The 25,398-nt window shown below is 54.7% G+C and overlaps 1 protein-coding gene across 2 annotated transcripts in view; it reads right to left on the bottom strand.

Annotated features, from left to right (window-relative positions):
- Nucleotides 1–265: 265 nt before the first annotated feature.
- GLI2 (GLI family zinc finger 2) overlaps nucleotides 266–25,398 on the bottom strand; it is a 241,651-nt gene continuing 216,518 nt past the window's right edge. For both annotated transcript variants that reach the window (XM_082690364.1, XM_082690365.1), the window contains 9 exons: nucleotides 23,616–23,817; nucleotides 22,209–22,422; nucleotides 20,805–20,927; nucleotides 17,303–17,437; nucleotides 13,337–13,486; nucleotides 9,275–9,439; nucleotides 7,709–7,990; nucleotides 5,775–6,111; nucleotides 266–4,481 (listed from right to left, as the gene is read on the bottom strand). In XM_082690364.1, coding sequence (XP_082546490.1) covers nucleotides 2,059–4,481; nucleotides 5,775–6,111; nucleotides 7,709–7,990; nucleotides 9,275–9,439; nucleotides 13,337–13,486; nucleotides 17,303–17,437; nucleotides 20,805–20,927; nucleotides 22,209–22,422; nucleotides 23,616–23,817 — 4,031 coding nt within the window. In that variant the 3' untranslated portion in view covers nucleotides 266–2,058. The remainder of the gene's footprint in view (nucleotides 4,482–5,774; nucleotides 6,112–7,708; nucleotides 7,991–9,274; nucleotides 9,440–13,336; nucleotides 13,487–17,302; nucleotides 17,438–20,804; nucleotides 20,928–22,208; nucleotides 22,423–23,615; nucleotides 23,818–25,398) is intronic.

Below are 25,398 nucleotides of genomic sequence, written 5' to 3' on the forward strand. Positions count from 1 at the left end.
GCAAAGCAACTTAGATCTTCAGATCAGCTTGCTGAAAGAACAGCCGGTTAGTAAATCGTCAAGCCCTGCCCACCCCTCACCCCCAGAGACAACAATAAACAGCCACTAAATGTCTTCAGCATTAAACATTTCTCAGCAAAGGCGCGACAGTCAATTTTGACACTGTTGTGAAAAAATACAGCCTAGTTTCTGTTCAGATGCACCAAATTTACTGCTCAGGTTCTCATTAACTCCTGTCAAGGAAGAAGCAGATAGACAAAATAAATTATGAAAAAATTACTTTTTTAATGTACAAAAAGACTTATTTACAAGTTGAGCGTGTCATCTCAATTCATAGCATGTAGAAAAAGCTAAATATTTTGGAGATATAAATTTGGCTTGCTGATTCACCTACAGTATTTTCAGGGATGATGCCTTCTGTACAGTCTATACACAGGCTGGGAAGGGCTAGCAAAATCTTAGCTCAGGGAGCGAGTGAACACCGTCACTGAGCCCAGACCCTTGGAGGGGTCCCAGGGATGTTATCTGGCATTGGCTTGGTTTATGGACCCTAACAAAACATCCGATGTGCTGGAATGTGGACTGCCCAAGTAAGGTTTTGGTCCTGCCCCGGTTGAGGCAAGGGTCACAGGATCAGGCTCATAGTGGTGCGGCTGGTTTCAGCAAGGTTGCCACTAATTCAACATGGGAACGGTGTGCGGTGTGGGTATGTGTGTGGTGTGGATGAGGCATCAAGTTACCCTCCAGTATGTTCAGGAACGATGTCTTCTGATGCCAGCTCCAAATGCCATTTCCAGGTGGGGCTGGGTTGCACTGAACAGGAAAATTCAGTGATGGTCCCTCAGGGTCCCAAGAATCAACCCTGTCATCCTCCCACCCCCACCAAAAACACCATGCAGGTCATCGTACTTTGCAAAATGAGCAGGAGGATGGAGGGAAGGAAATCTAGAAGATCCAGGGACCGCACACTGTGCCTCGGCACAGACCACTGGGCTGCAGGTGAGCGGACAACACAGCTTGGGAGCCTGGGCAGAGGCTGCTGTCAAGTCCTGGGCTTTTCCGTGGTAAGGTGGGTGGACAGTGCATTGGAGAAACAGGATTGGGTAAACATACGACTTCCTTTTTTTATGAGGGAGCCTCAGGGTGGCCTGAGGCTGGGCCCCTGGCGTTCTCCCTCTTTCTGGAGGCCCCATGCCAGGCTTTGGCTCACCTGGGTCCATCCTTAACCCAAAGCAGCTCCAGCAGCCCCGAGGTATTTAGAAGTAAGTGTTCTTTCCAGGAAGGGATACATTCGACATGCATGAACACTGCAAACATGGTGTGGAGAAGCCGGGACAGCTCCTGGGCTTGCCCCAAGGACTACAATTTTTCTTTCTCTTCTCTGGAAATCCTTCCATACTTCATTCATTTGTATGCACTTGGACAGTCTGCCAGTCACAAACTTGGATTTGGGGGGTAGGGCAGACGTGCCCGCTCTACCAAACCTGGAATCACGATGTACTTCCAAATCCAGGTAAAGATCTTTTTTTCTTCCTCTGCAGCACGGGGGATGTTAGAGGCCTCAAGAAGTAAGCTTCATAGAATTCTTCTGCATCGCCCGTATGAGAGTGAGAAGCTTGTCTTCCTGGATCCGAATATCCAGTATGGCTTTCAGATTCAAACCCAAATGTGGTTCCCTCTACCCTCTTCCCTCATGTACTTGGAAAGCCCTCAGCCAATGGAATCCCTCATTAGCCAAATGACAGAGGAAAAGACGCCAGAACAATTTGGTCCCATAAACACCAAAGGCTGGGAAGCACTGTGCCAACGAGTTTTTCATTTCTACCTTGCCTTTCTCATTGAGACTTTTCGCAGTGTTCCGAAAAATAACCCCAAAGAAAATCAGACAGGATACACACAAACCTGCCCTTAAAGCCACTGTGGTCTGAACCGGCCATTGGCAATACTCCCTCAGACCTATTTAATACTTTTTTTTGGAAAAAGACAAAATCGACAAGAGCCCCACGCTCTGGGAAGTGATGGCTCCTCCGAGTCTGCTGAGCGCCCAGGGCTGGGACCTTAGGTCATCATGTTCAGGAATTTGCTCTCCTCGGCCAGGCTAGTGAGCATGGAGCTCATGTCCCCAACAGCCATGTTGCTGATGCCCGTGGGGATGGAAGGGAGAGTCAGGGAGTTCCGGGGGGTGGTGAGGCAGGAGGAGTTCTGGGAGAGGCTGTGGAGGAGGCTGGGACTCAGGGCGCCTGAAAGCAGGCTTGAGTGATCGCCATCATCCATGATGGCATCGAAATCAATCTGGGGCGCCTCCAGGAGCTGGGAGTCCACTGTACTGGACACCTGGTTGACCCCTGGCGAGGGCAAGGGCTGGGGCTGGATGCTGTCTGGGCAAGCCTGTGGCTGCGATGGCTGGGGCCGCACAACCTGGCAGCCCACATGGTTCTCCAGGCCTCCGTTCTGTTCGTACATGTGGATCTGGCCATAGTAATAGAGCATGCTGTGATCCTGGGTCCCGGTCACGTCCTGTGGGGCTGGCTGAGGAGGCCGGGACACCACGTTGCCCATCGCTCCTTTGGGCACATCGACCATCTCCTGGTTGGCTGACACAGTGGCCATGGCATGGCTGGTGGCCCTGGCATAGGCCAGCTGCAGCCCAGCCCGCACCCCACGGTGGCAGCCGGCAGGGCTGGGCTCAGCGGGTGGCCGGGGTTGCACTAGGCCAAAGCTGGATCCGGCCACCCCGACAGCACCCTGCTGGGGCTCCATGAAGCCGGGTTGCTGGGAAGGCAGAAGGTGGGAGCCCTGGCTGTAGCCCTCCTGGCTCATGGGAGTTGCCAGGTGATGGCTCTGCTGTGGGTAGCTCTGGGTTGAGTGAAGGGGTGGCATCCCGGTCAGGTTGGAATTGGTGATTCCAAGTTCCCTGCGGTTGCTGCCCATCATGGCAGCTTCGGGAGCAACTTCCATTTGCTGGGGGAGCCCCAGGTGGACTGGCTTGGCCACCGTGTTGCTGCAGGATGGGGGGTATGGGTTCAGGGCCCCACCCATGGTACTGGGGCTCAGCTGGGGGTGGGCTTGGCCATAGTTGGTGTGGGGGCTCCCGGTGGTGGTCATATTGGGACACGGACCACCTGTCCCTGGCTGCCGCATATAATTTATCCGAGGCACAGAGGGGCCGCCCCCACAGGGCTGGAAGTGTGTCTGCGCACTGTCCAGGGGCCCCGGGCTCAGGGGCAGACCTTGAGGACCATAGCCTGTGTACTGGCCGAAGGCTGGCTTCTGCTGCACCACAGCCAGGTTGCCCTGCGGGAAGGGCGAAGGCTTCCCCTGGCTGGCCAGCGTGTCCACGGTGCCGGAGCTCACCTCATTCCACTGCACAGGCATGCTGTTTTTGTTCAGGCTGGAGGGGGCCCCGTAGCCCAGCTGGCAGCCTCCCAGCCCCGGGACGGAGGGGCCCACATTGGAGTCGGCGGCCACCATCCTGCGCGGGCCATGCAGCCCCGGGCTGGGCAGTTTGGGGTTCTCGGAGAAGCAGGTGCTTTCAGGGGGGTAGGCCTGCGGGGGGCTGTCGTCCAGGGCCCCACCGGCGTGCGCCTTGATGTACTGCACCACGTCGTCGGGCAGCACAAGGTCGTCCTCGGGCAGCACGAGGCCCATGTCGGGCCCTGCGCTGTCCGCGCCTGCAACTAAGGCCTCCATAGTAACGTGCTCGCTGATGCTGGGCGGACGGGGCGAGTAGGCGCTGCGGACCAGGCCGCCATCGGCGTTCGTGGGGCCTGACAGGCGGAGGCTTCGCCGGTCGGCGCAGGGCGGCAGCGGGGCCGGGTTCACATCATGCGCGCTGTGGAAGCGCTGCACCCGCGGCGCGGCCAGGGTGTCGGGCCGTCTCACTGGGTCGCTGGCCCGCCGTGCCCCGCCGCCCGGCGCCTCGTGGGGGAAGGCGGGCGCGGGCCCCGCGTGGCCGCGGGCGGGCCCATCGCTGCCCCGCCGAGGCCCCAGCGGGCGCGGGCAGGGAGCGGGCGGCGCCAGCCTGGTCCGCAGGCTCGCGCGCTCCAGGCCAGGCAGTGGGGTCGGGGGCGGCCCGCCGGTGGCCGCTGCATACTTGGCCCGCAGGCTGTACTGCTGCGCCGGAGTGAGGCTGAGCGGCCCCGCGCCCCCGCCGCCCCCGACGCCGCTGCACTGGCTGGCCTCGCTCGATCGCCGTGACGCGTCGGTGGAGATCGGGTCGTAGGAGTCGGCCGAGCTGGCGTTGTGGGGGCGGCCGGCGCCTAGGGGCGACGCCTCGCTGGAGCGGCGGCTGGAGAAGTAGGGAGAGATGCCGGAGGAGCGGCGGCTCACGGTGTAGGCGGAGCTGACTGTGCTGGTGGAGCTGTCGCGGCGCTCCTGCAGGTGGCTCAGCATGGTCACCTCGCTCGCGGACAGCTCCGACAAACGTGGGTTGGGCAGCAGCCCGGCTGGCCCGCCGCCGCTGAGGTTTTCCAGGATGGAGCCTGCGGGAAAGAAGAGGGGTCAGCAACCCGGGCCAGGGCGCGGGTGCTCTGCCGGCTTTGACCCAGCTCAGCCTGTGGCCGCTGGAGCCCTGTACAGGGCATGGCACACAGCTGGCCCTCAGCCGACGACTTCTAGATGAAAGGAGGGACGGGGAGCCCAGTAAGTGAACAAATGATGGCCCAGTGGGAGTCAGGAGGCCTTATTCCAATCTTAGCTGCAACGGCCTGCCCGGCCCTGAATTCTCATTCTGTCTGATCCTTAGTTGCTCCAGCTGTGGGTAACACATGCCTCTCTGTAGGAAGAGGTTATTGAGAGCCGGGGAGGAGGAGCCTGGAAGGGCCCTGGCCAGCCCCTGCACCTTTACCATCTGGCAGTGGCTGTGGCCAGGCTGGCATCCCAGGGACTGAGTTGACCCAGGAGGCTACTAATAGGCAGTCCCCTGATGCACACCCATGGAAGGGAGCAAAGGCCTCAGAATGCCAAGGGTGTGTGTGTGTGTGTGTGTGTGCGCGCACGCGCGGGTCTGCAGGCCCCACGGCAGCTGATGTCACAGGGAGCTCTGGGCCTTGAACGGCCTCACACTCCTGCCCTGATCAGTCCCTGGATGGGGGCCACCCCGGAAAAGGGTGACCTTGGGGGAGGCAGCAGTCTACAGCCCAGGCGATTTCTGTATGAGGCCAGGAGTTGAAGGCCATTTGCTTGCAGTTCCTGCAACAGCTGGGGCAATAAAGCCTCCCTTCAAGAGACACCTGGGTGGTGCGTCTCAGTGTCCACCACACTGGCTGTGGGTCCAGCTAACTGTCTGGCACAGAGTCGCCTTGGTTCCTGAAGCCTGGCCAGCACCTCTTGAAACTGACTTTATGCAGAAGTCCCTGTGCTTCGCTAGCTGACGTGCTGTCTCTCTCCTCTGCCCAGCCCCAGCCTGAGCTCTGTCCTCGCTCCCTGGCTCCTTCCCCGGTCCAGTGTGCTTCTCACAGCATGGCCTTCTAAACACAGGGGCTGGGATTATAGTGCTCTCCTCCCTAGGGCCTTGGCCACAGTGCCCAGAGCAGAAGCACAGTAGAGCTGGAAGAGTACAGGCTTTGGAGCCACTCAGGCCTGCCCTTGAGCTGAATGGGGCACTCTCCCCTCTCCAAGCCTCACTTTTTTTCATCTGTGCAATGGGCTGGTGAGATCTATTCTATTGTGGGCATCCAGTGAGATGGACATGGCGCTCGATGGAGGTGAATCTACCGGGTGCTTGGCCCAGGCCCTGTCCCGCCCCTGCCCACACACCCGGGGCCCCCTCTTACCACTTCCTGGGAGGGGAGGCAGCTTGGTGTTCCGGGTGTGTGGAGCCGGCCCAGCCCAGGAGCAGGAATCCTTGAGCGACTTGAGCTTCTCCTTCTTGAGCTGCTCGAACCGGTGCATGGCCGTCATATGTTTGCGCAGCTGCAAGCCACCAGCAGAGGGAGCGGCCAGGGCTGAGGCATCGGCTCCCGGGGGCGTGTCATCCAGAGCTGTCAGGTCTCCCAGGCTCCCGGGCCCTGTCCCTGGCATCTCCACGCCGCTGTCATTGTTGGGGGCACTGCCCAGGGGAGAGGGCTCACTGCTGCAGGATGACTGGGCCCCGGGGCTGGACTGACACAGCTACGGGGTGAGGGGGTGTGAGAAGACACAGACTCAGAGGGTGCGAGAATCCCCCTGGCCCTTGCCCCTGTGTGTACACACGCTGTGCCCTTGCACACCTGGGAAGGAGGCCGCCATGCAGAGAGCTTTTGAGCATCACTGTCTGTCTGCAGCAGGTGGCCCAGCCACCTCACTTCTCTGAACCTCAGCTCCCCCAACTAGAAGAGGCACCTGAGCTGTCTCTGGGACAGGGTCAGTGGCTGTATGGAAAGCTTCTGGTAGGCAGAAGGCACCTGAGAGGCGGAAGGCGCCACATTTTCCTGCCTCCCACTCCTTGGTTGTCTGGGCCAGCACCTGGGCCAGAGCTCTGCATGCTGAGCTTTCAGTATGTGGGGACACTTGAGGTCTGCCCCACAGAGGCAGCCACAGCTGCGTGAAGTTGACATCCAAGAGGGTGCTAAGTGTTCCCAAAAACAGGGACGTGCTGTGTGATGGAACAAGGAGCTGTGGGGGCCTGTTGACCTGGTGCCTTCTCAACAGGCCAGAGGCAGGTTATTGGAAAGGGCCAGGAAGACCAGGGAGTGTGGACCTGCTGGACACAAGCCCTTGACTGACGGGCCACTCTGAACCAGCCCCCACTCTGGTCCATGCAGAGGGGGGCTCATGTGTACAATGCAGGACTCCACACAACCCGGGCTGCCTCCACTGGGACCTGGGCTCTAAGCCCAGCTGAGGCTCACTTCAGATGTAGCACCTGTGGGCTCATTCCCAGGCCAGATGCTCCCAAATTCCAGAATTTTCGGTGACAGAGCTCCCTTCTGCCCATGGCAAGACCTGCATTTCTCAGGTTGGCACTCAAGACCCTCCATTGGCTGGTCCTTTCCTCCTCTGTGCCCTAAACTTGCGCCCTGTCTCTCGGGGAGGTTCCGTCCCCATGGTTCGCTCCTGTAGCTGCCAGCCTGATTCCTGCCTCCAGCCTTTATCTGTCCTGGGGGTTCTATCTGCAGTGCCTGATGCCCACCGACCCAAACCCATCTTACTAGGCTCCTGAGGGGCCTGGACTGCCCTATCAGCCTGCGCCCAAGCCGCAGGCTGGGACCAATACCCCAGCCCGCCCTCAGCACGCCAGCCCGCCCACACCGCGGCCGGGCTTCCCTGCTCACCTCAGTACCGTCTATCCTTAGGGGAGGTACAGTCGAGAGAAAGAGGTGGAAACAAAGAACAGATGGTTAGAACAAAAGGAGTGGAGGCCACAGGGGCAAGGACACAGAGACAGGACAGAGGGAAGGGGACCAACTGTAGCTCTTGGGTGCTGGTTGGAAAGGCAAATCCCAGGAACCACCCACAGACTGACCATGTAGGACCAGGCATCCCTGTGGCCCACGGCCCTGCCTAGAACTACGGGACCTGGCACAAGACAGGTTCTATAAGAGGCCCAAGGTCGTGAAGGGAGGAAAGTTGAGCTGGAGAGAGGAGGATGTTGTCGTGTGCTTAGAGGAGGGGATCCTGAGACACAGCCCACGGCTGCAGTCGGGGCTTTGTGCCCTCGTGCTGCTGGGCTTGATCTCCTGGGGGCGGGAGGCATGCACTGGGGCCTGCACTGCCCTGCTCTGCTTACCCCGGAGCTCTCGGTCTTGATGGCTTTGATGTGTAGGCAGTCCTCCACGGCCTGGCTGGTGCTGCTGGCCTCAGCACTCTCCTCAGAGCCCCGGCCACCGGGCTCAGCACTGGCCTCGTTGTCCCCGTTCTCCTTGAGCAGGGGGGCACGGAGGTGCACATCGTTGCGCTGCTTCTTGGTGACGTGAGCGTCTGGGCCATGTACCGTTTTCACGTGCTTCCGGAGAGAGCTGGGGTCCGTGTATCGCTTGGTACAGCCTGGGATCTTGCAGATATAGGGTTTCTGGGAAGAGAAGCAGGCATGTGTTACGAGACTCTGAGTGAGAGCACTCCCCATTCTCCTGGAGCGATGCCACGTCCTTTGGCTGGTATAGTCAGAAGGTGCTGGATGGAGGCAGGCCAGCTCCAGGCCTGCAGGAGCTCGGCCCTATGAGTCCGATCTGCCATCTTTGTATGTGGGTAAGTGCATAGCTGAGGAAGCCCTCATCACAAGCTGGGGACACAGATCAGAGACCAGGGAGGGGGTTGGGGACACGGGGTTTGGTGTGATTGCAATGCCGCCTCCCTGTGGATCAAGGCACTGGAATTTTCTATTATTTTATTATACTATTATACTATAGAAAGTAGTATAAAAATAGAAAATTATACTATTTTCTATTAGATAAGGTTAACACCCCGATCTCTCTGGTCAAGAAAAACAGGTTCATAGAGGCAAAGAAACTGGCTCAAAATCACTCAGGAATGGGATGAAAACCCAGGGTTTCTGAACCTCAGTCCTGAGTACACACATACGCACACACACGCAGCCCACATCTACATGTAGACACACTCCCTAGTACCCTTCCACACACATTCACACATACACACATGTCCATGCATACACACCATACATACACACGCACACACACATGTACATGTGCACAAGTGCACAAACACGCACACGTGTCCTACAAATACACATCCACACAGACCCACATAATACATACACACGTACATCCACATCCACAAAAACATCCACACACATACATAAACACACCCCTTTCCAAGGCTAGCTCTTGTCTGTAGAGACCCTGGGGGGCTTAGATTCCTTAGGGAATGCCTCTGATTTCTTACAAGCATTGGAGGAAATCCTCTTGGGATCCAAAACGTATCTAAGTTTTTAGAAATGTTCCTTCCTGAGTCTACCCGAGCAAAAGCAGTTGAGTGGCTTGGCCTGGACTGGGAGGCCGGTACAGTGGACTTCTCACCCTGGGTTCTGTGAGTCCTGCCAGGGCGTCTGTCTACCTGGGAGGGAGACAAAGGCTGCTCTGTGGCTTACCAGTGAGGGGCTGACAGCTACGATAGGTCAGACAGCAGCAGCAGCTGTAGCACGTCATTGCCAGCTGCCCAGGGTGGAGGGGCGGGGCCCTGCCGATCCGTCCTGAACTCAGATAATAGGCTGGGGAGGGGGCTAGGGGCATCAGGCACCTAGCTACTTAACAGCCTGCTAGAAGCCATGGGGTGGTACAATTACATACGCGTCAGAGGGGCCCCACGTGCACACACTGTGCACACCCTGGCGGGGTACCTCGTTGGAGTGGGTGCGGTTCTGGTGCTTGGCGCGGTCGGAGGCATTGGAGAAGGCCTTATTGCAACCCTCATGCTCGCACACGTACGGTTTCTCTCCAGTGTGGGAACGCAGGTGTGTCTTCAGGTTCTCCAGGCGAGAGTAGGCCTTTGAGCATCCCTCGAACTGGGAAGAGGTGGGTTTGGTTAGTGAGGGTGCCCCAGACCCAACGCAGGGATCCCGACCTCAGGGGCTGGTCTGCTGCCTCCTCCCCAGATCCATCCCTCCACATTCCACTCGTGCGCCCAGGATTTTAACAATATCCACCCTGCTTTCTGATGATAAAATGACACAAGACTACTCTAGAACATTTGGGAAAGACAGAAAAATGCAAAAAGAGAAATGAAAACCATTGGCTGCCAGGAATAGCCACTGCCGACATCCAGGTAAGTCTCTCTCTGGGGACTTGACAGTTCATCCTGAATGTTCAAATCACAAGTGGGAACATATCACGTATTTTGTTACATATTCTGTTTGTTAAAGTCAACGGCACATGCTAAGAATCTTCCCGTACCATTAAAAACTCTTTGAAAATACTATTTTTAACTGTTTCCAGTGCCACTGCCTGATTAGAATGGTTGTGTTAAAAGGCACTGAAAATAAAATCCAGAGGCCCCTGGATTTCAGTCAGTTAAGTGTCTGACTCTTGATCTCAGCTCAGGTCTTGATCTGAGGATCTTGAGTTCAAGCCCCATGTTGGGCTCCAAGTAGGCTGGACTTGGAGCCTACTAAGATAAAATAAAATCCAGTGTGCTCCAAATCCTTGAGTGAGTTGGCCACCCTCACCTTTGTTCTGGCCATGCTGGACCCCTTTCAGTTCCTTGACCCCACTAAGTTCTTCTCAGTGTGAGGCCTTTGCACACACCACCCCTGGCTACCGGGGTCCTGGCCTGGTTCACTCCCTCTGAATATCTTCTGGTATTTCCTCTAGAAGAATTTCTCTGATCTTCTTAATCATAAGACTACGCTTTTTCTCTTTATATTCCCTACCGCAATTTATAATCTTTGTCATTTTGTTATCTGGCCTTCCCATTAGGATGTCAGCTCCAAGAGAACAGGTATCTTCTAGATCTTGTTCATTTTAGTTCCTAGTAGTTAATATCTGGTGAAAAAAAATTTTTTTTGGCACTCAAGAAGCATTTTTGGAAAGGAAGGAAAGAAGGAGGGAGGGAGCAAGAGAGAGGGGCAGAGAGGGAGGAAGGAAGGGAGGATGGATTATTGTAGGAGGTTCTGAACCTATTTCCAAGATAGAGCAATAACACCTAATGTTCCTATGAAAACTGCCCTTCGAATGACACATAAACCCTATTAGGAACTGGGTTATTATGTGTCTTCACATCTTCCCCTTTATTCCTGACCAGTGATTGGGTATATTTGGTATATTGATCTGTTTCTACAATACACAGTTTGTACCACAGGGCTAAGGTTTGCTAGCACTCAGAATGTTACAAAAATAACTTGCTGCAAAGGACCCAGAAGAGCCAAAAATAATCTTGCTAAAGGAGGACAAATCTGGAGGACTGATACTTCCCCAATTCAAAATTTACTACAAAACTACAGTAATCAAGACTGTGGGTGGTGCTATAAGGACAGACATAGAGATCAACAGACCAGAAGTGAGTGTTTAGAAATAAACTCATATATATGAGGGTCCAGTGATTTTTGAGAAGGGCATTAAGGCCATTCAGTGGGGAAAAGAACAGTCTCTTTAACAAATTGGATCAGGACACCTGGACAGCCACATGCAAAAAGAATGAAGCTGGACGCCTACCTCACACCATATACCCAAATGGACCCAAAATGGATTCAAGACCTAAATGGTAGAGCTACCCTATAAAACTATATATTTATATTTATTTATATATTTATAATATATATACTTATACATAAATATATATTTATGTAAATAAGACTATATATTTATAAACTGTAAAAGACTATATATTTATATATTTATAAACTGTAAAACTCACATAAGAAAACATAGGGATATATTTTTGTGACCTTGGATTAGGCAATGGCTTCTTAGATACGGCACCAAAAGCACAAAGAATTAAAAAACTGGATTTCATCAAAATTATAAACTTTGGTGCTTCAAAGGAAACCATCAAGAAAATGAAATGAAAATCCACAGAAATGGGAGAAAATACTGGAAAGTCATATATTTGACAAGGGTTTAGAACTACTACAACCCAACAATAGAAACAAATAACTCAATTTAAAAATGGGTGAAATATTTGAGTACACATTTCTCCAAAAATGGTACACAAATGATCGATAGGCATATGAAAAGATGCTCAACATCACAGTCATTAGGGAATCACTAATCAAAATCATAATGAAATGCCACTTCACATCCCCTAAGATGAGTATAATCAAAAGCAAGTGTTAGGAAGGATGTGGAGAAATCAAAACCCTCAGATAGTGCTAGTGGGAATATAAAATGGTACAGCCTTTTTGGGAAGCAGTCTGGCTGGTCCTCCAAAAGTTGAACACAGAGTTACCATATGCCCCAGCAATTCTACTCTAGGTACATACACAAGAGGATCGAAAACTCGTGTATTAATGTTCACAGCAGCATTTTTTATAATAGCCAACAAGTGAAAACAATGCAAATATCCATCAACTGGGTAAATGGGTAAAAATACTAGGATTTTTGTGTACAATGAACTGTTGTTTAGTCATAAACAGAAACGATGTATTGATACATGCTACGATAGAGATGAACCTTGAAAACTCTCTGAGTGAACAAAGCCAGACACAAATGCTGCCCATTGCATGATTTTGTTTTAATGAATTGTCTGGAACAGAGCAATTCATAGAGATGGGGCAGCAGATTAGTGGTTGTTAGGGAGTAGGGGGAAAGAGGACAGGGAGTGACTGCAAATAGGTCTGGGTTTTCTTTTGGGGGTGATGACAATGTTCTGAAATTAGCTAGCAGTGATGGTTGCACAACTTAGTGAACATACGGAAAATCACTGACGTGTACATTTTTTAAAGGGTGAATTTATGGCACGAGAGTTTTATCTCAATTAAAAAAATAACACTTGCCAACAAAGGTGGCATATTTTGTTGAATCCCCGTCACTACCAATTTTAAGACAGCCTGAATTCAGAGATATTAAAATGAGAGCAAAATGTCTATCTCAGAATTATAAGGTAATTCATGGAGAATTCCCAGAGGCTTTAGCAGCATCAGGGCAGGGCATCACTGGACTAGTGGTCCTTTTAAAGAGGGACAAGTCATGTGTGCTAAAAAAAGGTCTCGCTAATCATAGTCACCAATTATGTTGAAACCACAAGGGAAAATGTCTAGAAGATTTTATTTTTGTGTCCATTAAAAAAAAAAAATTCAGGGCGACTGGGTGGCTCTGTTGCTTAAGAGTCTGCCTTTGCTCAGGTATGATCCTGGGTCCTGGGATCGAGTCCTGTTTTGCCTCCCTGCTCCTCAGGGAGTCTGCTTCTCCTTCTCCCTCTGTCTCCCCCCACCCCGCCTCCAACCCTGCGCTTATCCTCTCTTTCTCTCAAATAAAGAAAATCTTCAAAAAAATGAAAAGAAAAAAAAAAGAAAAATAATTTAAAAATTTAACCAAAGGGATGTTGCTTCAGCAACTCGCCAGTAAAGTTTTCTCTGTGCAGGGCTGAACTGCAGGGGTATAGTCCCCCCACGGGGTTCATGGCCACACAGTCACAACTACAGAGCCACCAGCACCTCCCCACAGCAGTTACCAAGATGCACCCATTCCTGGAATCTATCAGAGGTCTGGGAGAGAAAGGTGACCAGCCTCAAGAACTCCCCAAGGTTGGAACTCTCAGGTCAGGAGCACACAGGACAACACGTTGTGGGGCCCAGATGGTGCCGTGGCCAGCCATGCCTAACACAGCCCTCATCAGCCCCAGGCGCTCGGCTGTCCTCTGTGGAGACCACACTGCTGTCCTCCGTGGAGACCGAGGGGGTGGAGGGGAAGGGCTGCACGTGAAGCGTTGAGACACCGCGTGGCAGGGCACTGGAAGCTCCACTCACCGTGCACTTGTGGGGCTTCTCGCCCGTGTGTCTGCGCATGTGCACGACGAGCATGTACTGCGCCTTGAAGGGCTTCTGCTCCCGGGTGCAGGCCTGCCAGCGGCACACAAACTCCTTCTTCTCGCCGTGGATGTGCTCGTTGTTGATGTGCTGCCGGGAAAGATGGCAAAGATGGCGGTGAGCCTGGCCTCCCGCCCCTGCAGATCCCACCTCCTCTGTGCAGACACAACGCCCACTGCCTGACAAGACCACTGCCTGGGTGCCGGGCCCCCACCTCTTCATCAGCTCTCATTAGCTGCCCCTAACTGCAGATCTACTGTGTGCTATTCGTCTCAGCTAAATTTCCCAATTAGTCAGTGGTCAGAGTGGCCATCTGTGATGGGCAAGGGCATCCCGCTCACCCCAGGCTGGGCTCCAGGCTCTGGTCAGGATGGTGATGCTCCTGGGCTGCAAACAGTAGGCACTAATGAACTGCAGTGAGGCAGACATGCCCACAGTTGGTGCATGCGAAGCTTTTCCCAACCTTGCCCCTATTGTCTCAGTAATTCCTGAAGTTTTGTTTTTGTTTTTTTAATCATAATGGAAACATAAAGGCATCCTCATCTCTACTTCTGAGAGTAGCCTCTGAGAGGCTGGTTCTGGCACTTTTCACCAAGACCCAGATCTTTTGTGGTCTGGACAGGGCCCCGGCAAGAAAGGGTAGTGCCCTGATGCTAGGCTCTGGGCACGGTGCGAGGCTGCCCCTGACACACAATGGCCCAAGATGGTACAGCAGGTCAGCCAAAGACTGCATGACTGATCTTGAGGCATGGCCTTGGGCTTCCCCGGGCAGATGGGGCCATAGGGGGGAAGCTGTGAAGTGCAAGGTCAAGAAGCTCTTCCTGGAGGTGGGGTCCATAGACGCATCTCAGGTAGCACTGCCGTGGCCCAGGAATGCAGACTAGCTTTCCTCCTATCCCCAGCCCTACACCTACACCTTCCAGCTTCTGCCTCGGGTTCATCACATGTGTGCCACCTCCATTAGTTTCTCCCATGATGTGGGACAAGGGGCCAAATTTGCCTTTCTGTCACAGGAAACAATGCAAGCTGCCCTAGGTAGACCCTTTGGATTAGTCACTTGCTTTGATGATTTAACTGAAGGCTGCCATACTCCTGGAGCAGGGGTATTACTACCTCTGAGCTTAGGATGTGTGGGTATGTGTGGGGCCTCCGGACTTTTAGTCCTTAGGTTTTGAGGTTGCTTATTTATCTAGGGGAGTGAAAAAAGGTGGTATTGGTCATACACGCAGTGGACTGAAAAAGTATACTGACCCTCCTGTGCTTCCTCTCCCTCTAGGGCATCTCCCTCAAGGCCACCAGGGAGCCTCCCTTTGCCCCATCCATGTCCCATCTTTCCCCTTTCATCTGCCTCTTTGTTCAAGGTCCTGCGCTATCTGTGTGTGGATCAGGCTGGGCTTGCTTCCCCCTAGGGGGATGGGAGGGTTGGGATACTCTGGTCTTGGTGGCCTGCTCTCTCTCCAGCCCCACCGCCTCTCTTCTTGGCACATCTTCCTGCTTTCGCCGTCCTCCACCTGCCACCCCCTCCAATGCAGTACTATTCACCACTTGTGGCTTCGAGCCCTTGAGATGTGGATGGTCCCAACTGGGATGGGCTATTTCTAAGATGGACAATTAAAAAAAAAAAAAAGGATGTAAAATACCCCAATAATTGTTTTATATTGATTATACATCAAAATGATCATCTTTCAGATATATTGGGTGAAATACAATCTATTTTTTAAATGAATTTCACCTGTTTCCTTTGGCCGTTTTAAAACGTGCTCCCAGGTTAATGTCAAGTTACACGTGTGGCGGGCCTTTGTGGCTGGCGGCATCCTTCTACTGGACGGTGCTGCTGTCGATCTTTGCAAGCCGCGGGGCTGTTCGGGAGAGCCGGACCCAGAAAGACAGCAAGCTGCCAGGTCCACGCGCCCTGAGAAACTGGCCCCGGCTGTTGTGCATATAAATGTCAGCATTGGAGCGAGTAAAATCTACAGCGCTTTGAACTTCCAGGGAAATCTTATCATATTAGCCTCACTTTCCATTTTTAAAGCCTTTCAAATGATAAAAATGCTTCCTGACAATGCCTTTCATTTTTTTCTTATTGGTTTACTTAGCAACAAATTGTTAATAATCGACTGGGGGCTCCCGCTCGCCTGTGTGCCTGCCACCATCCATCTTCCCCGGAAGCAGAGAGAAAGACACAGCTGGGCCGAGGGGCTGGCTCTCTTCTCGTAGGGGCCTTCTTTTTCCGGGGCCAGGCAGAGGTGCTCCCCTACACCTGCAGGGACGGTCCTGGGCACAGGCGGAAGCCTGCAGCTAAAGCTTCCTGCCCCTGATGCCTTTATTGGAGGTGTTCCCTCCCGGCTCTTGGCAGCCCCGTTCGCTCATCACCAGGCACACCTCTCGTGTCTGTGTCTCCACCTCTGCCTGGCCCCCTCCCAGCCCCGCATGTGCTGTCCTCTCTCCTTTCATCTAATCTGATCCATACTACAACTCGCAGACCCAGTTGGCCCCTCCTCCCTCTTGGACTCATTCACCCGAAGACGTGATGCAGGTTGAAGAATTATGCTCAAGTTCCAGGAGGGGTTAGAGCAGCCCTGCTTCTCGGTGCTATGTCAACTCCAATGGGTTCGCTGTGAAATTCTGGCCTCCTACATGAGAATCATTGGGGGGCAGGGGATCCCCAAAGCAAAAGAAACCTCCAGCATTTGAGAGCAACTCTCATGACAGGAGGGAGTAGGTATTGTCCTAAATGCCGAGTGCACGGGGCTGGGGAGAAGCAAGCTTCCCTGTGGTGGCTTATGGATGGGAACAGTGTGTGTATCTACCCTACCCAAAGATCAAGCTGCTGGTTTAGTGTGGGGTTCATGTTTACAGACTCTCAGTCCCCAAGAATTGTGTGTATCTATGGGTGTGTGCGCGTGTGCAGGGCAGGGTGGGGGTTGGCTGGAAGGGTTATTCTTCAAGTCAATTGCTCTTCAATTTCATCTTCTGCATGGAGAAGAGAGACACTCAGGCTGGTACAGGAAACAAGGAGCAGGAAGTGGGAGGGAAACACCACTTGTGAAAAGCCATCTGCTACGTGCTTATGTGGGTATCCCATCTAACCTTCACACCCTTATGGAGGTAGACTTCACCTGCCATTACAGGAGAAAAAAACAGGCTCGTGAGGCTTAAGTGGTTCGGAACCACTCAGCTGACTGTGATGTAGCCAGCTTCGAAGCCTCTGCTCTTCCCGCTGTGGGTTACCCACCCCTCCAACTGCCATCTCATGAATGCTGCTGTAGAGAAATTCAGAGTGGGGACCAAGGGACATGACACAAAAAGAGCACCCAGGTCCCATGGCCTCTCTGGTGTCCTGCCCTGGCAGTATCTAGGAATTTTTAAGCAGTCTCTTCCTGATACGGTATTGATACCCCATCTGCACTTGTAGATACTCGGTCTCTGGGAATGGTCTCCCAGAGGAAGTTACTAATTCCTTCCTCCATGGGAGGAACTATGTCCTGGTTTAAGAGTCAGGCTTGTTATGATCTCACTGATGCCGGCTGATTTAACTGGTCTTAATTCTCTCTTTGCACTGGCTGCTAGGAAGCTCAAAAAAAAAAAAAAAAAAAGATATTTTATGCAAGTAACACTCCAGAGCATTTAGTTTTTAAAAAATATATTCTACTCCAGGCTTCATCTTCTTGTTCCTTTCTCCTCAATTTTCTCATTTGCTTGTTTTTGTTTTTAATCTCTTTTATGATGTCTGTATTTGTATGTGCACTTTTAGAAACAGGTGGGACTCAGATAAATAATTACACCTCCCCCTTGCAAAAGCTGTGGCCCAGGCATCTCCTGGAGCCATCTCCTCCAGCCCCTTCTCTCCAGCAGGGGGCCCGGAAGCTCTGGCTGCCGCAGCAGGCTGTGCGGCTCGAGGCTTACATGCACCAGCTGTTCCTGCGTGTCGTACTCCTTGGTGCAGTCTTCCCAGTGGCAGTTGGTCTCATAGATGATCACCTCGGCCTCCTGCTTGCAGTCATCCCTGTCCAGGTCTTCCTTGAGGTCAGCTAGCTGCTCCTGGGGGAGGAGCAGAGCACACCCATGGTGAGCCGTGTTCAGCCACCTGCCCCCGATGAAAGGTTACCACGGGCCCCAGGCAGTCTGTGGTGAGGGCCACACACATGCTTGCATGCACACGCACACACACGCAAGCACACACATATGCCCATATATGCACTCAGCCTACTTCCGCAGCTGCCTCCTTCCTTCCTCTTATCTGCACAGCTGTCTCGGGGCCTCTCCTTCCTCTCTCCTGCTGGCTTATCATCACCAAAGTGTCCCATCACATCCTGGGTCAACTGACTTGGCAAGGAGAACAGGAGAAAAGAGGGAAGGGTCTTTTCCTTCTTTGGTTTGGTTTCCTCCAGGGGAGCTGAGGTGGGCCCCATGGGATCAGGGTGGGGGTGTTTTTATTTAGAGTGTGTACGAGGTCGGGTCCAGCGTGGAGGCAAGAGAACCAGCTGGCGTGCAGACAACTGACTCTCACGTGACCCCCTCCTCCCAGGGACTCACAGCTCGCCTTGGTTCAGGCTCAGGGTAGAGTGAGCGAACTATGGCAAATTCTTCCCCCGCCCCTCTTCCCTGCCACAGCCCCAAGACGTGTGGGTGTCTGTATTCGTGCATTGCAGCCAGGAAAACGGGTTCAGGGAGAGGTCACCTTGCTCTCCATAGAGCACAAAGTGACTTCGTGACAGCCTAGGTCTGCACTCAAGTCTCCCCATCAGGATGGGGCCCATGTGTGCCCCATTCAAGGTGGCAAAGGAAAGCCCCCCCCCACTCCTCCACCCAAGATAGGCCTTCACCCGATCACAGGTGCCCGGCATTCCTTTCAAAGAGCACAAGGCATGTCACACCTCGAAGAGCCAGAGCCAGAGACTCTGTCCCACAGGGAGCCCCACCCCAGGAGATGCTGAGCTAATCAGGGGCAGCCTCTTAGCAGGGGACACGGGGGCGGACTGCGGGTGGGGAGAGAAGAGGAGCCCAGACGTGCCAGGCTGGGACGAAGGCCCAGTGAGGACCTGCACGGATGTCGAGGACTCCCCAGTATTCTGTGGGCTCCCTAGGCAGGCTCAGAGCAAAGCTAGGCAAACAAGTAGTTGTTAGAATAAGCTGCGTTCCATTTCACACTATCTATAAAACTGCTGGAATAGTCTGTCTTTCAGAAAAGCCCCTGGGGAAAACATTTAGAGCTAAGACTAAAGGGGACAACTCTCCCCCCAGTCAGGAGTCCCAGCCCCAACCCACTCCAGAGACCAGGCAGTGGAGGCTGCTGCTCGCCCCTTAGCCTCATGACTACTGCTGAGCCCACTTCACGGCTCCCTGGGCTGGCTGCAGACCCAGGCCCCTGACCGACCCACTGCCCACTGGAGCTGCAAAGGGCTCCTCTCAGAGGAGTTTCTGGTTGCTTCTCAGAGTGCTTTTCAGTGAATGTACTTGCCTTGAAAAGGCAAATGATGACATGTGGTTTCCTAAGTCCGTGGGTGGGCATGGGGTCCACGTTATAAGGAAGGTGCAGGAGCACCCCTGCCTGGGACCTGTGGCTCTGGGGGGTTCTGCGGGGCTGTGGCCTCCTACACCCGCTCTACATGGTCAGAAAAACCGCAAACAGACTTCTTATCTCATGAGCCGCATGTCCTGCTCGTCTCCAAGAAGACTCTTGAACAAGCTGCGAGATGGACCTGTGAGCGCAAGGTGGCCCAGGGGCCGCGGGTGTACTCAGGCTTCTAGAGGGAGCCGGCATCACCCTTGCCCAGTTTGGAGGGCTTAAGCAGAGTGTGGACTCCTTATGCAGCATTGCCTGCCACGGGGAAACACGCCCATCTACCTTGCAAATGAGCCAGGTCACTGAATCAGGACACTGAGCGACACGGTGACAACCTCGGGTGATACACGGCTTTCCTTCCACTGACGCGTCCGAGGGGCCAGGCCAGGCAGGAAGGACGGCTTTGTGCCACCCTTCTGGGCAAGAGGGGTGGGGCAGGGGCTCCCAGGGGCTCAGCGCCTGTCCTCGCTGCTTCGGCGTGTCTGTCTCCCCTGGAGATGGGCCGTCCTCATCAATTTCACCGGCCCCCGATGACGGCCGACCTCGTGGAAACCATGCATCAAGCCGAGATGCCTCAGCATCAGCGAGGGGAGAAGAATTTGTCACCAGCTCCTCTGTTTGCCTGACAATAACAGGATCCCATATTTCATAAAAATTAAGTGCCCAGAGCGTGCTCGATGGTTTACAGGTTTGATAAAAGATGGTCTGGCAGATGTAGGGGAGATGGGGACGGAAGTCCCCTGCATCCTTGGTGTCAAAGCTGGTGATTGTGGAGTAACAGATGGAGACTAGGCCACGGCAAGAGGCCTGGGGAGGGGTGCGAGGCTCACCGTGGGCTCAGCACTCATGCCAAGCCCTTCCCCCGACAGGCCTTTGCTCCAAGAACTGGGCCTGTGTCGGCCTGCTGTCTCAGAATGTCCGAAGAAGGAGTGGGCTATCCCAAGGGACCTGCACAGCCCCACAACATACCAGTCTTCAGCCCCACAACATACCAGATTTCAGCCCCACAACATACCAGTCTTGGGCTCCAGGTGGCTGCCCTCCTCACCTTCCTGCCAAGAAACATCCTCCCTCCCTTCCTTCCTTCCTCACCGTGCCACTCACATGTGCATTGAGTCATTAGAAAATCTTATTTCGGGGCACCTGGGTGGCTCGCCGATCAGGTCATGACCTCAGGGTTGCGAGATGGAGCCCCGCGCCGAGCTCCGTGCTCAGCCTGCCCCTATCTCCCACATGTACATGTGTTCTCCCCTCAAATAAATAAACAAAATCTTAAAAAAGAAAGAGAATATAATGTCATAGGGACTTAGTACCAGTCCCTGTGTAAACCCTGATGGCTTGGCGCCAAATCAGACACTTCTCCCGGGGGGCCACCCTCTCCCAAGCTTTACAGGGCAGTGCAGGCGACAGGCAAGATGGCCTAGAAGCTAGACTGGGCTCGGGGCAGAAGCGAGTCCTGTTCTCCAGGAGGGTCAGGACAAGGTGTAGTGGCAGTGAGGGGGAGGGGATAGGGGAGTGACGTTCCAGGGAGAGGGAGAGGTGGGACAGGGGCCCAGCTAGCGAGTGTGCCCGGGGCTTGTGTGAGGGGCTGGGAGGAGATGGCCGCAGCCCCAGACATCCATCCCCCCCCATCCATTCTTCCGTGTGACACATGTTTGATGAGCATGTGATGTGCAGGCTGCCAGGGACCCAGCTCTGGCCCTTCCTGAGCTCACAGTGTATTCACCCTCTCTGGTTCACTCATTCATGCAGACAGCGGTCCATTCATCCATTCGCCACCAGGGCTGAGGTCCCGGGTCGCCTGACCCCACGGGAGGGCAGCCAGGACAGCCAGCTGGTTACCTGCGTCAGGGTCAGTGGGGAGGCTGGCCGCAGGCCCTCGGCCTCTGTCTTGACCTTGCTGCGCTTATGAATGACGATGGGGTTGACTGTGCTGCTCACAGCCGACTCGCTGCTCGGCTTGTTCTGAGGGAGGAGTGCAGGAGAGCCCGTCACACAGGAGCCCCCAACGAGGACACCCCAACTTCTGTTTGGGCTTTACCTCTGGGATCCTCCCCACGTGGACTGGGCCAACACTGGTGTTGGAGGATTCAGAAGCTGGGTCCCCATTTGGTGGTTTGGCCAGGAGCACAGCTGGGGAGAGCCCAGAGCTCGGCCTTCCAACCCCCCACTTCCATGGGAATGGAAAAGATACTCTCTCTCTGGGAGATGCTGGGCATGCAGATCACCCCTGTTCCAACAGTCTCAACCGTTCAGCCCTCTGAAGCATGAGAGCAGGGGAAGCTCGGGGGCTGGGGAGAACAGGGCTGGGTCAGCCCAGGGAGCAAGAAAGAAGGGTCTAATTCCCCAGGAGAAGGGGGCTAGATAGAGCAACCAGGGTGGGTGGTGACAAGAGCTACCAGCTTCTGTCTGGGGGCAGGTGCTACGCGGCCACCTAGAGCCCTGGGGTGGAGATGGAGGGCGTCTTGGAAAAGGGGTTCTTCTTGCCTTCCTCCCAGAACATGGTCACGTCTGTGCTGTGGCCTGCCAGGTGGCTGGCCTGGGCAGTTGCTCCACCTCAAGAACTGTCATCGTGAGTGCTAACCGGAACTGGGTCCACACGGGGCTCTGAGCCCACAGGCTCATGTAGGCTTAGAGGTGCCAGTTATGTGGCAGGCCCTGCTCGGCACGTTCGTCAGCCCAGGCTGGAAGAGCTTTCGGCGGGTCAGGGTCCAAAACACAGTGGGGCTGATCCCAAAGCCTATGCCTCTCCATTCTCCAACACTGTCTCTATAATTCCATTTCCTCGTCTGCAAAATGGGGCTTCTCCCCACCAAATACTACCTACTGTGTGTCAGGAACCATACCAGCATGCCCCGCCCCATCAAAGGCTTGCAGGAAAGGGCAAATAAGATGGTTTTTTGTAAACTTAAGCTCAAAGACTAAAATGTACAGAGTACTCTCCCTGCCAGGCTCTGACTCCCAGCCTTTCTCTGACTATACATTAAGTTGATTAGACTGGTGACTGCTGAACTTACTGACCGAGTACTTGCCAAGGAAAAGGGAGGGTGTTAGGAGCTAGCGCAGGTCTTCTGACCCCATGTTCAGTCCTTTGGATCCCATGGCCTCTGCCCAGCAGACATCCCACCAGCCAGACCGGTGCCCAGAGCCCTTCCACCAGCTCCCAGTGTGTGAGAGGGCAACCATCATCCCTCATAGGGTCCCAGGAGCCCGGCGGCCCACCCTGTGCCCCCTATACCCATCTACCTGGGTGGCATTGCTCAGACAATTGCTGCTGCTGCTGAGCTGGGTGGGCGTGGAGTTGATAGAGGTGAGGGGCATGGGCTGCTGGGCCAGGAAGGTGGGCGAGGGCTGGATCAAGGGTGGAGTGTGTCCGAAGGCAGATCCCAGGCCCCTCTGCTGGCTCAGGATCTGCTGGTAGGCCACTGGGTTGATGGGATGGGGAAAAGTAAAAGCAGGGCTGCAAAGAAGAGCAGACAAATCAGGGCCTGGGCAGGGAGTGTGGCTCGTCTCACTGCCAGCACAGCTCTACCTTGCTCAAGAGCCAGCAGTGGCTCCCCATTGCTTGCCATCTCAGACCTCCCCTTCTACACTCACCCCTGGGCCCTGCCCCATGATGCAGGCTTCACTCCAGCAGGCTGGCCCCTGGAGGGGCCAGGCTCCATCTCCTCCCTGCATCCCGGCCTTTCCCTGCTCTGACACCTGGGATACACTCCTGCATCATCATCGGGGACTCTCCGAACACCATTGGGCCGCTCAGGTTCGTCCTGATGCCCCCTTGTCCAGGAAAGGACACATGGTCCCCTCTCTACTTTCACTTCTACTGCACTTCTAGACCCTCCCTGTCATCTGCCTAGGGGCCATTCACTCCAGAACAGGAGACTAAGGGATAATGGTGACCTCCGGCCCTAAGCCATACATGACGGGTGGCTTGTGGCTTCCTCCTTGCTTTTTCCTTCATTGCTTACTCCGGGGGTGGGAGAGAGGAGCCAGCTGCCACGGAGAGAAGATGCTCAAACAGCATTAGGGAAAGGACATCAGTACGAGAAATAAGGCTCCTGCCAATGGCCATGTGAATGAGCCTCCTTGACATGAGTTCAGTCAAAGTGGTAGGGTCTGAGTCCTAAAACAGCCTCGGCTGCATGGTGGGGGTGGGGGTGGGGACCCAAGGGTGAATGGTGTCCCAGAGGTTTTGGTGTGCCGTGCTGTGACCATGGTGGGAGGCCTGCTGCCAGCCCAGAGACCTGGCGGGAGCCGAAACAGTGTCACACCTTGCGGGGTCCCCAGTGCTGGCCAACAGCCGTGGCTTCCCCATGATACCTACTGAGATACTGAGGAAGTCACCTTTGGTTCCATGATGGAATCTTCCATGCTAGGCCCAGGAAACGTCACTTTTCACACTAGAAAGTGCGTTTGGGGGCCGAATGAGCATATGGACCCAGGCTCAAACATCTGGCGCATTTCAACATCCTTATTAGTGGTTCTGAATTCCTGAACTGGTTCAAGGGCGCTTATTCATAAATGCAAGGAGTCCTGTCTTTCTCCCGGGGGATGAAGGCGTGGCCTTCCCAGCGTGGCCCCGCCCATGCCGGCCCCGCCCATGCACCCCCCACCCGCCTCCCAGTTCTCAGCCACGCTGGCCCTGGGGCCCACCTGAGGGTGCCTGCCGACAGGTGCCCGTAGGAGCCGCTGGCTGCAGAGCTGCTCCGGGAGTTGTTGATGTAGGCCACCAGCGAGTTGGGGGAGGTCCGGATCATCCGCTGCAGGTCCAGGCTGGCATCGGAGAGCGGGGAGATGGACAGCGCCCGCTTGCGGCTCAGGCGCGGCGTCACCCGCGGGCTGGAGAAACGCGACACTGTGGGGACAGCCAACCCCAGGCGTCACCCGCTTGTACAGGGACGGAATGGGGGGGGGGGCGACTGGGAAGTAGGGGACGACAGGAAGAGCCTTTGAGGACCCCTAATAAGAACCTATGGGGCTCCTGGGCAAGGGACCAAGCCTGTCTCCCAACTGTTTGCTTCTCTGCAGGATGGGACTGATCCGCATGCGGTGTGGGGAGGTTGGGAGAAGCACAGGTCAGGGCTTGGGTGACAGAATGCCCTCGCTGGACATAAATTAACGCCTTTACTCCCAGTTTTGTGGAGAACAGGGTTGGGTTCAGTGTCGAACAGCTTGGTGGCCTCTTGCAAAGCAAACCCACCCATGAAACTAGCACCAGGTCAAGAAACGACATGGCTGGCGCCCTTCCTGACCCACCCCGAGGGCAGCCCCAATCCTGGCTTCTGCAGTCACCTGAGGCTTCCGGAACCTGTCATCTTTAATAGTCGGGATGCACAGGCACTCCCATTCCCTGCAGAGGCTCTCACCCTTCACCCCTCAAGAACCGCGGGAAGGGAGGACAGGCTGCCCTTGACTGGCTCCCTTTACCCTGGGGTCACACTGTCCTGCCATGGCTCTGGACTGTGCCTGTGTACAGTCCTTGCCCCCAGTCAAGGTTCTGGGTCTTTCCTTTGGACAAACAGTGGCCTAGAAATGGTCTGACCGCATAACAGGGCGACTCCCACGTGCCAGTTTCTGCTCTGTCCAGACCCTCCCTAGGCCCTGGTTTCTTCTCTGTGAGAGGGTCTCCTCGTTCGGACCTCTAGGGCTGTGGTAAGGATGAGAGTAGGCGATGGATGTGAGCACCTTTCTGTGCCCCCTTTGGGCTGGAGGCGTTGCTTGTATGCAGCTCTAGTGGCTGCCAGGGCTTGGTTGGTCCTGGGCTTGCGATGCCTACCTTCTTCCCTTCTGTTTGCTCAGAACAGCTTGGACCCCACAGGTCCCCCTCCTCCAGGAAGGTGGCAGGTTACCCTGGCTGCAGAGTTGGTGTGTCAGTGCCTTGTACCCACAGCTGTGGGGGCACCGAGGGCAGGGCTGATGGCCTGTGGATCTCTGAGCCCTCATCCCCAGTGCCGGGCAGCCCCCGAGAAGGCTCGGCATATTCAGCCTCTGAGTGCAGAGAGCCCTAGCCTGGGCACCTCATGCCCGGTGCTCCCCTAGCCCCTTGCTGTTGGCTGGCAAACTCAGGAAGCCCCTTTCCTCCTGGGCCACTGGAGAAACACCCTCCAAGGCTGTGCAAAGAACAGATGAGGCCCCAAAATCGGTCTGAAAGGCAGCTCCAGGTCGCTATGGGTATCCTGCAGGGCTGAGCTCAGTGGCCACCCACCACCACACAGCAATGGAGCAGGAACCAGGGAACCCAGGAGTTGGCCTGATGCTCCCCATCCTCACCTCCTTCACGACTGGGTCTGCCCCCAAAGCCGCCCACAGGTCCCTCTTCTCCCATTCTCCCTTGGCTCCCTCTAGCCCACCACTAACCCTGGTCATCATGGAGCTCTTAGCTAATTGCTGTGTGATGGTACATTCCTCCTTGCAGCTTGAGAGCTCTTTAATGTAT

Source organism: Mustela nivalis (assembly GCF_964662115.1).
Source record: "Mustela nivalis genome assembly, chromosome: 11".
Lineage (NCBI taxonomy): Eukaryota > Metazoa > Chordata > Mammalia > Carnivora > Mustelidae > Mustela > Mustela nivalis.